This window comes from Myotis nattereri (genome assembly GCF_964212035.1).
Source record: "Myotis nattereri genome assembly, chromosome: 7".
Classification (NCBI taxonomy): domain Eukaryota; kingdom Metazoa; phylum Chordata; class Mammalia; order Chiroptera; family Vespertilionidae; genus Myotis; species Myotis nattereri.
Window position 1 is genome coordinate 21941209 of NC_138082.1, and position 15688 is coordinate 21956896.

Below are 15688 nucleotides of genomic sequence, written 5' to 3' on the forward strand. Positions count from 1 at the left end.
GGGGAGTTGGGGCGCTGCCCCGTCATGCACAGAGCAGGGCGGATTGGGAGGTTGCGATGCCACCCTCAGTCACGCTCAGGGTAGGGCCTATTGGGGGGTTGGGGCACCGCCCCCTGTCACACTCAAGGCAGCGTCGATGGGAGGTTGCGGCACCACCCCCTGTCACGCACAGAGCAGGGCCGATCAGGGGGTTGGGGAGCTCACCCCTGTCACGCACAGAGCAGGGGCCATAAGGGGGTTGAGGAGCTCCCCCCTGTCACTCACAGAGTAGGGCCGATAGGGGAGTTGGGGCACCGCCCCCTGTCACACACAGAGCAGGGTAGATCAGGGGGTAGGGGCGCCGCACCCTGTCAAACTCAGGGCAGGGCCGATGGGGAGGTTATGGCTCTACCCCGTCACACACACAGCAGGGCCCGTGGGAGGCGGTTGGGGCGCCGCCCTCTATCACCCACAGAGCAGGGCCGATCAGGGGGTTGGGGCGCCGCCACTCTCACACTCAGGGCAGGGCCGATGGGGAGGTTATGGCTCTATCCCGTCACAGAACAGGGCCCGTGGGGGGTGGGGGGTTGGGGGCACCGCACTCTGTCACACACAGAGCCGCAGGGCGATCAGGGGGTTTGGGCGCTGCCCCGTCATGCTGATCCCGGTGCCGGAGGCCTCGCGGCTCCGCTGATCCTGGTGCTGGGAGGCATATTACCCCTTTACTATATAGGATAGAGGCCTGGTGCACGGGTGGGGGCCGGCTGGTTTGCCCTGAAGGGTGTCCTGGATCAGGGTGGGGGTCCCCACTGGGGTGCCTGGCCAGCCTGGATGAGGGGATGATGGCTGTTTGCAGCTGGTCACACACCCTTCAGGGTGGGGGTCCCCACTGGGGTGCCTGGCCAGTCTGGGTGAGGGGCTGAGGGCTGTTTTCAGGCTGGCGTGTGACCCAACTGCTCCCAACCGCTCCCTTTTTTCTTTTTTATTCTGGGCCAGCTTTAGCTCTGAGGCTTGGCTCCAGCTCTTAGGCCTCGGCTGCTGAAAGCAGGTATCTGGTTTGTTTGGGTTCTATAATCGAAATACTGTTTCAACTCTAGCTCTGAGATCCCAGTTGGCTGAAAGCAGGTTTCTGGGGTTTTGTTTAGCTTCTATATTTGTAACAATGTTTCAAACTGCAAGCTCAGAGGCCGGCAGTGGCAGGCGGGGAACGTAGGAGTCCTCTGTCACTGAAGCAAGCAAGCCTCATGTTCGCTTCAGGCTGCCTGGCTGCCGGCTGCCATCTTGGCTGGTAGTTAATTTGCATATCACCCCGATTAGCCAATGGGAAGGGTAGCGGAGGTACGGCTAATTACCATGTTTCTTTTTTATTAGATAGGAGGATTACATCTCAATTAAAAAAGTCTCAATCCAACTTTAAACAGACTGGTTTTGTAGCTATAGAAAGCACATTCTAAAATTAGTGTTGGAGACTTTCAGTCAAGATGGCAGTGTAAGTAAACTCTGTATTTGCATTCTTCCACAACCACACTGAAGTAACAACTAAACTACAGAACAACCATCAGAACCACGTGAAATCTGAATGAATGGAAGTGCTACAACTAGGGAATTAAAGAACAAGTCACATAGACTGATAGGATTGGAGATGTGGAATGGGCTGGTCCCACACCCAAACACGACAGATAAAAATCGGGAGGGATATCTCAGCTGCAGAGGTGCCCCCTGAGGAGTGAGGGGTCCTAGCCCCACACCAGGCCCCCCAACTCAATGGTTCCAGTGCCAGGAAGAGAAGTTGCCATGACTTCTGGCTATAAAAATCAGCTGGGATTGAGGCTGAAGGAGAGGGAGGGCTGCTGGAGTCCCAGGCAGTTTCTCTTAAAGGGCCCACATGTAGACTTACTCAGATTCACTCCCACTTGGTAGCAGCCTGAAAAACACCAGAGACATACAGGGGGAACTGCATTGTCTAGCATCATGATGAAAGCTGGAGGGGATGGGGGGAAGGAAAGGGAAGCTTTCTCCAAGACAGAAATGCTGGCAGCGTCCATTGTTCCTTTAATGAGCCCTCCCCACACAGAGCAGGCAGGCAGGCAGCATAACTGAGACTCCATCAACCTGGCTTACACAGTTTGCCCTGCCCTGGTTATTCCCTGAGACCCTGCTCCACCAACTTGCAGGCCCACCCAACCTGTTTCCAGTGGCTTTTCTATATGAGTGGCCTGTCTTGGCTCATGCTTCAGATTTTCCTAAAATCTCTCAAATCTACAACATCTGGTCTCAGGGTGCCCTATATCTCTCACTAAGTGGATCTAGGACCAGCACTATGAATATATATCTGTAGATATAAATACCTATCTATCAGTAATTGAGTCTAAAATAAAAATAAACAAGCAGAACAGAAACAGATTCATACATACACAGAACATTTTGATGATTACCAGAAGGGAGGAGGGTTAAGAGGATGGATGAAAAAGGTAAAGGGATTAAGAAATACAAATTGGTTGTTACAGAACAGTCATGGGGATATAAACTACAGCATAGAGAATATAGTCAATAATACTCTAATAACTATGTATGGGGTCAGGTGGGTGCGAGATTTATTGGGATGATCGCTTACTAGTAGTAAGTTATGTAATGTCTAATCACTGGGGTGTACACCTGAAACTAATATAATAATGCACATCAACTGTAACTGAAAAATAAAGAAAATGATTAAAAACCATAACAACTGGTGTTTGAACAGACCCATTAAGTTTATGATCTATCTTGTGTATTAAGTTTGCTGATGCTGGTTATAAAAGGCATTATTTGTTTGGCTACTAAGAGCTATACAAATCTTTGTCATATATTCTGATAAGAAATTACTTACCTTTTCCACATCTTCCTGCTGTTGTTCACAACCTGTTAATTCACAGAATCTCTGGCTAAGGGCCACAGAGCGTTTTAGTTCATCCTCACTGTCTGAATCAAGGCTCAAAGCCAATGAGCTCTTGGATTTGAAGGGGAAATTCCTGTAATTCAAGGGAAAATAAAAAAACCTATATAAGACTGATAAACACTGTCATTATTTTTTTGAAACTCAAGTCCAAAATAAAACAAAAGCTTTTCCTATATGGAAAATAATGTAACATAAATAAAGATATATCAAAAAGTATACTTAAACATTATTACCTTTGCCCCACTTCAAAAGAGTCATGCTTTGAAAATTAGACAGCTTTTATAATATTATATGTCAATAAACCAATCACTTTGTGCCTTTTTTCTTTTAATGATCAGCCCCAAAGAAGTTTGTTATTGTCTTTATAAAGCAAGTACAGTACTGAATGCATGCAAAGATAGCAATGAATAAATGTTTTGGACAATAGAGTATGAGAACTAATTTTTGAACTTTTAATTTATGATCCATGTACTTTAAAATTAACAGTAACATTCCACTTATCCACTTATATGTAGGTCAGACATCTGGCAACCTCTACCTTCCAGAATACAGGGATTCAAAAGTAAGAAAAAAGGCTTCTGAGGAAGGCAGCATTTCAAAGCCCATATACTTTACTCTTTAGACAGGGACCCGTCTTTCCCAGGAAATGATGTATAAAATAATGTAGCAAGTTCATCAAGAAATGAGAGCTAAGAAATGAGAGAGAATAACCACAAATAGGGCAATAAAGACCTATAAGTCATTTAATGTAAAGGTAAACCGTCTTGTAGAATAATGCCATCTGAGGGCATTATTATATTAAAACACAGTGCAATAACTGATACTCATAATGTTGATTCTAAGTCATTACAATATATTTAAATTATCTTCAATATATTTTACTTAAGAATATAAAGAATTCTGTAAAGTTACAGACTATATAACCACCTAAAATGGTTAAAATTTTTTTAAGATTAATGCTCAAAAAGACAAACTTTAGTTATATAAAAATTCATTTATGTGGAATATCAAATATTCTTCAATGATACTAGATAAGTAAGGTGTTACTGTGTTGGCTTCCAAGTGAGCTGAAAATGAATTAAAGGAAAAAGTGGTAAAGGTCAAAGAGCACAAACTTTCTTTGATGGAGGTTAACATAAATTCATATGCTATACTATGTAAAATATGTAAAATGGAAATTGGAAAAAAGGCATTTAATTTAAAGTGAAAACTGTACATACACATATAGAATGATGGTACCAAGAAATAAGAGGCCACAGTGGAAACCAGGAGAACTGTTTAGCAATGTAGATCAAAGAAAAGAGGCAAGTGGTCAGTGATAATCCCAAACATAGTCTTTGGCTGAGAGCAGCCAGGATATCCCTGCATTTCAGCCGGAACACTTGAATAGTCTCCCATTATGTTTTCAAAAGAGTTTTTAAAAATAACTGAGAAATAGCCAATTAACCATCTTTACTTCTCATTTCTGATTTAATGCTCACCAAGCAAAACTGAACATGTTAAATTTGTTTATCCACATGAATACTTGGCTGAATGAGGCTGACACCTGGCTATCAATATACCAGGGTCAAATGTGATGACAAAGGACACTGTAGACAATCCAATGGTGTTCTGCTTCATAACTCAGCCTCTTTTAAGTTTGATCGGCATGACAGGTCTTCTAGGGCCTAATCATCCTTTATTGACCAATTCTCAAATTCTCATACCAATAGACCCTGGAGAACAGATGACCATGCCAAGTATAATGATGCTCAATGAAACCATCTCTTTCTTGAAACTACAGTGATCTGGTACATAAAGAGTGCATTCCATTTAATAGTTACTATATTCACAGAAGGCAGCTTGCCTGTAGTAATGAAAAATATTCATCCTGTAAATGCATCACTTGCTCACTTTCTAAGCAGCCAAGTGGTATTGCTCATTTGTATCTTGAGAACGGGCAAGAGTATTCATATCGGTACCATTTCTAGTCATGTTAGTCATCTGGTTTTAATTGCACTGAAAAATAATTAACAGGAGGAAAAGAAGATAGCAATTCCCAAATGTCATTTTATGGTTATATAAGCCCCCCCAAAGCCCTTAAACAACAAAAATGTCTCTTTTCTAAAAGTATGTTGGGACATCAAATTTTTAGAAAAACTAATTTTAAAGACCAATGACAAGCATTTAGACATTTAAAATTGTCTAATCAAGAAACTGTGGTTCTAGTTTAATCATAGAGGAGGTATATTTAAAAAAAGTATTTGTGTCTCATCTTGGACAAACTTTTGGACTTAAGCAAAAAATAAAAAAATGAAACATTTGTAAAGCAGGTACATTCCAATGTGTGTTTGTTTTCTGTCTCCTTTCAGAATAGCTTCAGTTCAGTGTCTAAGACAAGAAGTCCCAGATTGGCTAGCAACAAGTAAAAAGATATTTTTGATATCTCCCATGTTATCCTTGAGGGATGGTGCTTTACACCAACATGGGTTATTTCAGCCCTTCAATCCTCAACATTCCTCATCATCAGTCAATTTCTAGAGAAATAGGATGAAAATATTACATATTAACAGATGATTTTAAATGTTTTAGAACAAAATCCTGAGACGATCATCTCAAATTGCTTCACTGTTAAAAACTTGTTTTACCCCAGATTATAGTTTAAAGCAGAATCAAGAAAATTCCAAAGTATAGTAATACAGAGCAGTCATCATGCAAAAAGAGAAACAATAAAGGGGAGGGAATAATTTTGGAAATTAGGGTAAGCCAAATCCTTAAAAATACAAATTTTGGGTACACAAGACATATAACTCACTTTGAAGGTGTAGAAGGGCTGGTGATGCAGGAATTCACCATTTGAGAGGCTTTCAATGGTCTAGAACTATCAGAAAATTAGAAAATATACAATGTATACAATTATATTATTAAAAATATATATTTAATTTACAAAATGAATTATTCTGAACTATAGACCCATATCTATCCTCTTGAAAAGCAAATAATTATACTACTTTTACTAGCAATAGAGGCCAAAGGAGAAAACAAAATACTATCTCTGGCCCAGCTGGTGTGGCTCAGGGTTTGAGCATCAACCTATGAATCAGGAGATCATTGTTTGATTCCTAGTCAGGGTACATGCCCAGGTTTTAGGCTCGATCCACAGTAGGGGGTGTGCAGGAGGCAGCTGATCAATGATTCTCATTACTGATGTTTCTCTCTCTCCCTCTCCCTTCCTCTGGGGGCGGGGGGGGGGGGAGGTAGGGGAGATTACACACACACACACCCACACACACACACACACATATGTATTAGAGGCCCGGTGCATGACATTCATGCACTTGTGGGGTGGGGCGTCTCTCAGCCAGGCCTGCACCCTCTCGTAGTTGGACATCCTCTGAGGGGTCCTTAGCACTGCTAGGGAAGCAGGAGCCTTGCGGAGGCGGGACAGGCTCCTGCCGCAGCCACTGTGCTCACCATCCATGAGCCCGCTGGCGAGCCCAGCTTCTGGCTGAGTGATGCTTCCCCTGTGGGAGCACACTGACCACCAAGGGGCAGCTCCTGCATTGAGCATCTGGTCAGTGCGCGTCATAGTGACCGGTCTTTCCGCCATTCAGTCGATTTGCATATTAGCCTTTTATTATATAGGATATATATATAAATAAAATACTATCTCTGGCCTTTCCTTGATCTAATGACCTAAATAAACAGCATTGGAAACAAAGTCAAATGTAAATGAAGTCGAATGTAACGCATATGAACAACTTGGGAAAAATTATCTTGTCCCAGTTCTTTACTTTTAAGCAATAAAATAGTAATAGCTCTCATTTTTTGAGGACTTACTAGACGTCAGCCACTGGAGTAAGAATGCGTGTGTTTCACAGCATTTAACGTTGACAACCACCCGATTATTTTCCCTACAGCTAAGTCAAGGAATTTGTCCAAAGTCTTAAAGCTATTAAATTACAGAGTCAGAGAGCCTGTTTTCAGGCCTGGTATGATTCATAAAGAGCCTACATTGATAGGCTGATATAGTGCTACTGCCAGCCAGAAAGAGTAACAACTCTACCAGCAGAAGGCAGTTGCACCAAGTAAAAAAACAACGAACAAAAACAAACAAAAAACACACCCACAAAACCCACATCTACTCCAAAGAAAGGCCGTAAGACAAAATCCAGAAACATTAAGAATCTCTGGAACAGGTTTTATTAGTATATCCGTTAAGGTCTTTAATATATACTTATAAGATGTAGTATACATTTCAATTATTAAACCAAGGAGAAAGACATTTTTACGAAACAGTATCAATTCACGTTAGCAAATGTTCATCCACTTTCTGAAATGTCTTTTATTCCACTTTAGCCAAGAAATCTGGCTTTTCCGGTGTACTAACCATATGACTTTAAGAAAATTACTTAATCTCCTTGGGTCTCCTCTGTAAAATTAAGAGTTTAGACAAAATCTCTAAAGTCCTTTTCAACTCTAAAGTCCTAAACTTTATGACTCTCTCAAACTAGAGTCCAAGTATAAAAAGGAACTACATTATATGGTTCCAAAGTAATACAAGTATGCAGAAGAAAGAGCAGTATTCAGAAAGTCCTAAGGTTTTTCTTGCATTTTACGATGAAGCAAAATTAAAGGTTACTTCTTTTCTCATGTAAAAATTTCTAGGAGCCACTGAAGTTCTTTACTCCCACTGGTAATAATACATTTATGAAGACAAAATCTATTTTTGGGGCCCCAGCATAACATTCAATATAGTGTTTCCCAAATTTCCATACCCCAAAGAGCCAGAAAGGCTTTTGGTAAAAATATTGATTCCCAAGTCCTATCTTAGAACTAATGAAACAGAACTTCTAAGGAACACAGGAGTCAGTATTTTATGTTCAGATAATGCATATGAGCATGCAAATTAAGTTTATATTCCTAACATATATCACACTGTGTTCTAGTGATCTAAAATCGTTAAGAGTTATTACCTAAAGAGGTAACTTTTTATGAAAGGCAACTAATGTACTTGGAAAATTTTTGAATAAGCACTTTATTACTTCAATTGATTACAATTACTTCAATCAGGCAGTAATTTAACACAAAATCTCCAAATAAAGCAAAATTAAAATTTCCTTCTTGGTCTGATTTTACCTGGGAGCTGTGTTATCTAGCTTAGTCATTCTTTTGATCAGACACTACAGGCTTTCCACATTATTATTATTATTATTATTATTTTAAGCCTTTCTACTTTAAAAGCAAAGGCAAAGAAATTCTCTCTTAAGGACTTACATTGCCATATGCGCACTCCAACCGAGAGTGAAGGGTGGTTTTGTACTTTCAGTGCAATGAGATGACAGGGTCAGGTATCTTGGAATGATGACTTGCTGCCCAATCTTGTTGTTAAGTGAGAGAGTAATATTGAAGCTATACCGCTTCAAATGAAGAATGAGGATCCTAAAAACAGGAGACGATGACGTCACTAGTTTGTACATAATAAAGGTAGCTCTGTCATTCGTGAAAAAAGATCACAGCAACTAGCCATGTTAAATAGCTCTTGATTTAAAGAATACATTTGATCAAACTAAAGATTTGGCCAAAGAACATTTACTGCATATCTGCTATGTGCTAGGCAGTGTGTTAAGTAGTAAGAATAGAAATAAAAATAAAACAGTGGCATTGGGTGGATTTAGGTAAAATACTTACAATGTTCCTAGAAAAACAAAATACACACAAAAAAACCCCACATCAGGCAAGAACGCTATATTTTTAAATGCTAATATTGATAACTGGGTTAAATTCTTAAATTTAATGTTATATAGTTTTAAAAAATAGGTGTTATATAAACACTGATAATTTTAATTAAAGCATTAAACAGCCCTATGTTGGATGGTAAACACTGGTTTTTGACAAGCTGATTTTTTTTCCTTGTTCATCCTTACCTGAGGATATTTTTTCCATTGATTTTTAGAAAGAGTGGAAAGGAAGATGAGAGACAGAGAAAGAGAGAAACACTGATGTGAGAGAGACACACTGACTGGTTGCCTCCCACACACACCCTGACAGGGGCGGGGGATCGAGCCTGCAACTAAGATATGTGCCCTTGACCAGAATTGAGTCCAGGACCCTCAAGTCCACAGGCTTATGCTCTAACCATTGTGCAACCGGCCAGGGTAACAAGATAATTTTTGATAAGAAGTAGGCTTATTTCATTAGAACTTTCTGTGAAAAAAGCTAAGGCAAACAGAAAAAAATTTTCTCTACTTAAAAGTTCTACAAAATTTCATGGCACATCTGGTTTGTGGGTCTGAAAAGGCTTTTAGATCTATAAAAACACTTCTTCTTAATTGCTACTGTGGCAACCTTTCATCTCTAATACAGAACATAATCTTTGCTTGATGGACTAGATATAGTTCATAGTGTACAAGAACACTTTAACAAGTGAATTTCAGAACTTTATGGGAATAAACCTCAATTCTGCAAAAATAATGTCTGATTTATGGAAAACAGTTTCATTTCTTACCATATACATATACCTTCATCACAGAAGTCACGAACTGAAAAATCTGTAAATTAAAGTTATCAACTGTATTTTTCTTTTAAAAGTATGCTAGAATTCCTAACCTTCACATTCACAACTTGAGAAAACACAAGGATACAACTGATGTGAAGAAATTGTCTAATTTGCTGATAATTAGAAATGTAAGCATTCAGAAGTCTAACTGCAATACAAAACTATTATGAGATGTCAAATATTTTGACTAACTCTTCAAATAATCATACCAAAATAAAAGGCAATATGAAAGACAGATGATACAGTTAAAAATCACTGATTTACAAAGATGAGGTAGACTAGAAATGAACAGATTTCTAAAAAAATTTTTAAGTACATTAGAAAGATATTTTTATTGATTTCAGAGAGGAAGGGAGGGAGAGATCATCAATGATGAGAGAGAACCACTGATCAGCTGCCTCCTGCATGCCACCCACCAAGGATTGAGCCTACAACCCGGGCATGTGCCCTGACTGGGGATCGAACTGTGACCTCCTGGTTCATAGGTTGATGCTCAACTACTGAACCACACCAGCCAGGTAGATTTGATAAAGATACCAGACCCTTCAAAAATAGTAGTTGATTGGCTTTAATAGTAAAATGAACAAAAACAAAAAAAGTACAATATTAAGACTTATGATACAAAGGCTTCTATTTCATGTAAGTTTGGAATAAATTAACCTTTAACATATGTGACCTACCAGAAAGAAAAAAAACTAAGAAGATAAATTCCCCTCAGTATTTTTTCCTACCAATTGAAAGACCATATAGCTAGACAGCTAGAAAGGGAATACATTCAGCTGGCCAGGTGAAACAAGTATTTTTAATTGTACACCGGTTTCATTCACTAATGACAGCTGGTAATAATCTTTTGCCTTAATATTTGTCCCCTCCCACCCTCCTGCCTTAAGACACTCACAAATAGCAAAGAACAAATTCTTTGTTATGATTTAGAAAGTCATTTCTTTAAAAAATATTTCATTTTCTAGAAAGGAGCAAAAGAACTAGGCTCTAGAGCAGTGATGGAGAACCTATGGCATGCATGTCAGAGATGACACGCAAACTCATTATTTTGGTTGATTTTTCTTTGTTAAATGGCATTTAAATATATACATAAATACCAAAAATATAAGTCTTTGTTTTACTATGGTTGCAAATATCAAAAAATTTCTATATGTGACACGGCACCAGAGTTAAGTTAGGGTTTTTCAAAATACTGATATGCCGAGCTCAAAAGGTTCGCCATCACTGCTCTAGGGGCTAGGTTCCAGAAACTCCATACTTAATTTTTTTTTTTTAATATATTTTATTGATTTTTTACAGAGAGGAAGGGAGAGGGACAGAGAGTTAGAAACATCGATGAGAGAGAAACATCAATCAGCTGCCTCCTGCACACACCCCACTGGGGACGTGCCCGCAACCAAGGTACATGCCCTTGACCGGAATCGAACCCGGAACCCTTGAGTCCGCAGGCCGACGCTCTATTCACTGAATCAAACCGGTTAGGGCACTTAGTTAATTCTTATTGTTACAGAAAACTTACCAACTTATAAGAGCCTTTGAATAAAGAAATACACAAATTGCAGAAAAGTACTCTTCCTATTTTATTTTCACACTCAGATATATGTGTCTGTAGCAGATTTTTACTGAAAGTTTGGGATAAGAGAGGGAGGGGCTACAGCACAACACAAGAAAAAAAATTATAATTGAATGTTATACATTATTTAATTAAAAAACTACTAGTATTCACTATCATTATTCCCAAGTTTCACCAGTCAAGTCCTCTCGTTGCCATCACTTGGGACTCTGAAGTTCCTTCAACATTCCAAACCCTCCTCCTGTCTTCTCCATTCTAGCTTTCTATCCTCTACCCTCTTCATATCTCAGCTCTACTGACCTTCTTTACCAATCCACTCTGGTAAACCTCACTTATTCAGTAATATTTGTAAGTACTTTAAAAAAGAAAAATGAAAGAGCAATTAATTTTACCTGGGTAGCCTGTTAAATTTGTGCCTGACAAGAGCACACTTCCCACTACACTTCTCACAGGAATACTCAATTTCTTCTGCCTGTAAAAAGACAAGAAGGAAAAATAAAGAAGCATAAAGTTGAATTAGTATTATCCCATTAAATGCTACTAATTTTCTTTAGTCATACTACTTCAGTGGCTTGACAGCTCCGACCAGTTTGTATCCACAAACCTAACTAAATTAAGACCTAATGCTCAAAATATAGTTATAATAACATGCCCTATTTCAGAATTCCTAATTCCCTTTTTTACAAAGGAAACATCTCAATTTATGATAGTAACTCAATTTATGATAGATTCTACGGTAGCAGATTCTCAACCTTTTCCCCATGAATACATACACAAGAACCACTGCCAAGAGTATATCTAACATTTGGCCATAGCAGAGATAAGATCACCTTCAGGTTAGGCGGAGTTCCTGGTCTGTTAGGTGTAACTCTACCCCTTTCTTATAATGGAACTCAATCTTCTGGTAACAGCCCACTAAGAACAACTGCTCTAAAGGACCAAAGTTTGGGGTGGATAGCATTACCTAGAGAAAACTGAAACAAGAAATCCTTAAAAAATGGGGGTAAAGATACACAGGAAAAGCTTCAAATTCTATGATAATAGTAGGAATAGCAAGGAATGATTAAAGCAAAAAGAAAAGCAGAGTATTTATCATTGGGTGGAGCTAAATATTACTCATTTAAAGAAAAGAAGTTTTTTAACCTTAGGAAGACAATTCTGCCCATTTGCTACAACAAAACAAGAAACACTATTTTAAAGACAAAGGGTAATCCTGGCAAATTTCCTTAAGTTATAAGGACTGCTACACAACAGGACCAATTATGCCTCAGATTATCTGTAACAGTATTTCACAGACACAAATATTTATTTACAGCATTAGGTAAACATGACTTCTGTGTTGTTTCTAAGAGTACATACAACCTAAGAAAAGCAAAGAGCATTTTTTATTCCTCAGATCTTAGTATACTCACTTATATAGTGTCTCCAATTTTAATCCACATTACCAAATTTTAGCATGTGTCACTTCCTAGGCTTCAAATTAATATTTGTTTACAAATAACTGCTTCTAAGGTTTAAAACACTTCCTGTTGAGTCAGATGTATAATCTATTTAAGCAATCAATCTTCTTCAATGAGTTAACAATTAGATTTATCAAGCTTTTAAAAATATTTATAAATATTTCTCATTTGTTTTCCCTCAAGTAATTTTGTCCAAATTCTGCCTTAAAGAAACCAACTTCAAATATAATTATATATGATATATAAAATTTAGTTATGGAAAAATACCAAAATATATTACTTACCCTAAAGAAAAGATCAAGAGAATCTTGAACTGAACGCAGAGGGAGTGGCTTTTTCCTTCGAGGAAGGTCGATGGAGAGGTCATTAAACTGTTCTCTTTTGGGAATAATCTCTCCACATCTGTAAAAGAAGACAAATCTAAGCATTCAGAAACCTAACTGCAATACAAAATAAATACAAATATACTTCAGGAACACTGCTCCCCCACAGTGTATAAACAGGCTATGATTAAGCATAAGAAATATACACATTTAAGACACATTACTTTAACCCTTATTAAATCACAGGTATCCGACCGGTGTTGGTCAGTGGCTGAGCATTGACCCATGCACCAAGAGGTCACTTGGTTTGATGCCTGGTCAGGGCACATGCCCAGGGCTGTGGGCTCAAAACCCAGTAAGGGGCATGCAGGAGGCAGCCGATCGATGTTGATGTTTCTCTCTCATCGATGTTTCTAGCTCTCTCCCTTCCCCTCTATTTCTAAATTCAAAAAAAATATATATATCCAAAAAAATCAACACAAAGGGTAATCCTGGCAAGTATTTAAGTACTTTCTTGAAATGTGAAAAGGCCCTGAGGTACCAAGATTCTGGCATTTTTTAAAAAAAGGTTAGAACAGAATGAACAAGGGGAAGAGTAATAGGAGATGAAGCTAGAGAGTAAACTGGGGGAGAGGGGTTAATCAAAGGCAAATCCTAAGAAGTTTTGTAGATCATAGTAAGGATTTCAGCTTTTATTTTAAGGGTTACAAGCAGAGGGTTGACATGAACTAATTTCCATTAAAAATTTATCACTTTGACTAATGTGTTTAAAATAGACCACAGAGAGACAAGAACAGAAAGACACCAGTTTAGAAGGAACTGCAACAATCCAGGCAAGAGATGATAGCAGCTTAGTCCAAAGTAGTGGCAATAGAGGTGGTAAGAAGGGGTCAGATTCTGGATGTACTGTGAAGAATTGAAAGGATGTGCTGAGAATTAGATGTAGGGGTGCAAGAGAAAGAAAAGAATTAAGATATACACCACATTTCTGGAACTGTCATTACTGAGACAGACTGCAGAAGGAAGTTTTATGAGGAATATTAAGTACTTAATTTTAGATATTTTAAGTTCTTCAAATGAAAAATTCATAATTCTTTTTAAAAAAAATATATTTTATTGATTTTTTACAGAGAGGAAGGGAGAGGGATAGAGAGCCAGAAACATCGATGAGAGAGAAACATCGATCAGCTGCCTCCTGCACACTCCCTACTGGGGATGTGCCCGCAACCAAGGTACATGCCCTTGACGGGAATTGAACCTGGGACCCTTGAGTCTGCAGGCTGACGCTCTATCCACTAAGCCAAACCGGTTTGGGCAAGAATTCATAATTCTTCATATTCAAGAATACATGAACATATTGAAATGCCATGTAATAATTGAAAACTGGTAGATTTAAACTATAATACTTTAAAAATTAGGTACATTTGGCAAACTGGCCAAACTAACTTATAGTCAGAAGAGACAGAAGCTAAAAATAAAAAATTACAATATGAGGAATAAGGTATATAATATCTTCCTTCAGCCAGAAACTACTTTGTGGTTAAAGAACTGTGTTTTTTTTTCTTTTTTAAAAAATATATTTTTATTGATTCAGAGAAGGGAGGAGAAACATCAATGATGAGAGAGATTCAGTGACTGGCTCTCTCCTGCACGCCCTCTACTGGGGATCTGCCCACAACCCGGGCATGTACCCTTGACTGGAATGGAACCCAGGACCCTTCAGTTCACAGTCTGACACTCTATCCCAGCCGTGGGCAAACTACGGCCCGCGGGCTGGATCCGGCCCGTTTGAAATGAATAAAACTAAAAAAAAAAAAAGAACGTACCCTTTTATGTAATGATGTTTACTTTGAATTTATATTAGTTCACACAAACACTCCATCCATGCTTTTGTTCCGGCCCTCCGGTCCAGTTTAAGAACCCATTGTGGCCCTCGAGTCAAAAAGTTTGCCCACCCCTGTTCTATCCACTGAACCAAACAGGCTAGGGCTAAAGAACTGTCTTAAAGAAAATTATTAATAAAGCAACTAAGTCATGGTCTTTGAGGAGATAGTTGTACCACAGTGGCTGTGGCCCCACAGAAACTTGTTGACTACAGACTTGGCAAACTCCTGGGCCACTGTTCAGCCTGGCGTGCCTACATTCTGTGAGTCACGTAGTTTCATGCACTGATGCACACACCTCAACTAAACACCTGACATTTGGGTGCTGCGCCTGACAGATGCTGTTGGCACAGCACTGGAGCCACCTCTTTGATATCATCTTCTTTCTTCCTGTGCTGCCTGTGGCCATTTCTATCAGAGGCAACTGAAATTTTTCTATAAAAATAAATTTGGTTGCCCTAGCCCAGGGATGGGCAAACTTTTTGACTCGAGGGCCACAATGGGTTCTTAAACTAGACCGGAGGGCCGGAACAAAAGCATGGATGGAGTGTTTGTGTGAACTAATATAAATTCAAAGTAAACATCATTACATAAAAGGGTACGGTCTTTTTTTTCAATAGTTTTATTCATTTCAAACGGGCCGGATCCGGCCCGGGGGCCGTAGTTTGCCCACGGCTGCCCTAGCCAGTATGGCTCAGTTGGCTGAGCATTATCCTGTGCACCAAAAGGTCACTGGTTTGATCCCCGGTCAGGGCACATACCCAGGTTGTGGATACAATGCTCAGTTGGGCACATATGGGAGGAAACAGATTGATGTTCCTCTCTTCCCCCTCTCCCTTCCTCTCTTTCAAACCAATAAAGACATGCACCAAGAGGTTGCTGGTTCGATTCTCAGTCATGGCACATGCCCAGATTGTGGGCTCGATCCCGGTGAGGGGCGTGCAGAAGGCAGCTGATCAATGTTCCTCTCCCACATCCATGGTTCTTTTTCTTT

The 15688-nt window shown here is 39.3% G+C and overlaps 1 protein-coding gene across 1 annotated transcript in view; it reads right to left on the reverse strand.

The window, feature by feature from the left end:
- Positions 1-15688, reverse strand: part of USP37 (ubiquitin specific peptidase 37) — a 72048-nt gene that overhangs the window by 15178 nt on the left and 41182 nt on the right. Inside the window, exons 14-18 of the mRNA XM_081095370.1 lie at positions 12773-12890; positions 11421-11500; positions 8171-8335; positions 5709-5774; positions 2846-2987 (exon numbers count right to left, since the gene is read on the reverse strand). Of these exons, the coding sequence (XP_080951496.1) occupies positions 2846-2987; positions 5709-5774; positions 8171-8335; positions 11421-11500; positions 12773-12890 (571 nt within the window). The remainder of the gene's footprint in view (positions 1-2845; positions 2988-5708; positions 5775-8170; positions 8336-11420; positions 11501-12772; positions 12891-15688) is intronic.